The sequence below is a fragment of the Triticum urartu genome, chromosome 6A, assembly GCF_056163025.1.
Source record: "Triticum urartu cultivar PI428250 chromosome 6A, HENAU_Tu73, whole genome shotgun sequence".
NCBI lineage: Eukaryota > Viridiplantae > Streptophyta > Magnoliopsida > Poales > Poaceae > Triticum > Triticum urartu.
In genome coordinates, this window is record NC_141878.1 from 577,315,800 (window position 1) to 577,317,813 (window position 2,014).

The 2,014-nt window shown below is 46.8% G+C and overlaps 1 protein-coding gene across 1 annotated transcript; it reads left to right on the plus strand.

The window, feature by feature from the left end:
- On the plus strand, window positions 1-773 carry LOC125512923 (uncharacterized). Its single transcript, XM_087530875.1, has 2 exons — window positions 1-359; window positions 455-773. The coding sequence occupies exons 1-2, from the start codon at window positions 42-44 to the stop codon at window positions 518-520; spliced, it is 384 nt and encodes a 127-aa protein (XP_087387001.1). The 5' UTR covers window positions 1-41; the 3' UTR covers window positions 521-773.
- Window positions 774-2,014: the final 1,241 nt, after the last annotated feature.

Here is a 2,014-nt window from a genome sequence, read left to right on the forward strand (position 1 = left end):
GGCCATGTCCGAGCCGAAGAGTGAGAGAGACGGCTAGAAGAATGGCCACCAAAACAGCCTTCATGGCTGTGGTTCTGCTCATCCTTGTGGCCGGCGATCTCGCCCATGGACACGCCTTACCGCCCCCCGGGCGTGCCCGGCGGAGGAGCCTCGGCTGGATGGGCATCAAGGGAGGGCCGCCCACTGGCACGCAGCCATCAGACACCGCTTCTACTGCCCGCCAAGGCGCCATTTCTTTGGTGGACAAAGGTAGAGGACTCTTCGCCATTGCGTTGATAATTTTCTGGTGGTACGACAAAAAGGGTCACAGAAAGAGAAGCAGACAGAGGAGAGCAAACAGAACCGCCGCATCATCTTTGGTAACCAATTTACCTACTGTCGTCGATCCCTGATAAAGATATTTCTGGATCTGCCTTCATGTTTGATTTCTGTTGCATGTTTGTCAGGCGTGGAGGAAGGCAAGTTCGTCGCGCCTGTGCCGGGATTCAAGCTCCCGCCCCTTCCCCCGAACGCTGCCTGAGAAGAAGAGATCACACTTCACACCACAGGGCGAGCATGCATGCATGCCGTGGCATTGACCATCACTAGGTCTGTCAGCAAAGGTGCCGGAGTGTTCAACGATGCTTTATATATATTGTTCGTTCAATAAGTAAGGCAGCATCGATCTGCTAGTATGATGCCGTCTATGTTCAGTAATTGTAAGGCAGCATCGGCTGTACCCTATATGCTGTGATGGAATAAAAACAGTGAACACTCTGCTTGATCTAGTTCAATTTTTTCTTGTGTTGAGAAAGCGTCGGCGTGGTGATCTGTTGATAAGGGAAAGAACGATGATTGTTCATGGCACAAACGATTTCAGAAAACAACAAACAAGACTTGAACATGACCTTTTTCCTCTATCTTAATGCATAAGCAGAACACCTGCTATTTCCCATCAAAAGACTTGAACAAGATCGATATGCGTTCTGATCGATAAACATTGCCCCGACACTACACTGCTTAGGTTGTGCTCAAAGTGAGTGAAACTTCAAGTTTGCACTTGTTAAATTCCATCCTAATTAAACTCATAGTAAGATGGTAATACACCGCAGGATACACACGACAAACAGAACAAGGATATCCAGCACCAGTCTTCCAAGCCTATAGCATTTCGTACCTGCGATCATTGTCATTTTGTCAAGCTCCCGCCCCTTCCTCCCAACGCTGCGTGAGAAGAGATCACGTCACATAATAGGGTGAGCATGCATACATGCCATGGCGTTGACCATCACTAGGTCTGTCAGCAAACGTGTGGGAGTGCTCAAGGATGCTTTATATGTTGTTCAATAAGTAAGGCAGCATTGATCTGCTATGTGAAAGCAATAATGAAGCGTCTCAACCCCCTGATCGGGAGCCCGCGATGTTTATATAGATTGTAAACGTGAAGTACAAGGCAGTCCGTTGTTGTAACCGGACAGAATACAAGAGAGAGAGAGGAGATCGGGATAAAGGGAGTTGTAATAGGACAGGAGATCTATCCCTAGATATTCAGGTGTGAGGCGCAAGACAGGAACCCTTGACGCCTCCACATTAACATGTTTAACACCCTCCCTTAATCTGAACTGCGCAAGTTTAGATTACGCTTAAACTCCTCAAACGGCCTTGTAGCTAGTGCCTTTTTAAACCCATCAGCAACTTGATCCTTCGAGTGAACAAATCGAATGTCTAATTCCTTGTTGGCAACTCTTTCCCTCACAAAGTGATAATCAATTTCAATGTGTTTAGTACGTGCATGAAACACAGGATTAGCTGACAAGTATCTCGCACCAAGATTGTCACACCAAAGACAAGGTGTCCGAATGTTATATATGCCAAGTTCCTTAAGCATAGACTTCACCCAAATAATTTCTGCTGTTGCATTGGCAAGTGCTTTGTATTCTGCTTCAGTACTAGATCTGGAAACCGTGGCCTGTTTCTTTGCACACCAAGAAATCAAGTTGGGACCAAAGAACACTGCAAAGCCAACCAGTTGATC

Excerpts from the sequence above, each read along its gene's own strand:
- LOC125512923 (XM_087530875.1), top strand. The coding sequence starts at position 42 with ATGGCCACCAAAACAGCCTTCATGGCTGTGGTTCTGCTCATCCTTGTG. Across the intron at positions 360-454 it reads GAACCGCCGCATCATCTTTG|GAAGGCAAGTTCGTCGCGCC; the intron begins GTAACCAATTTA and ends TCAGGCGTGGAG.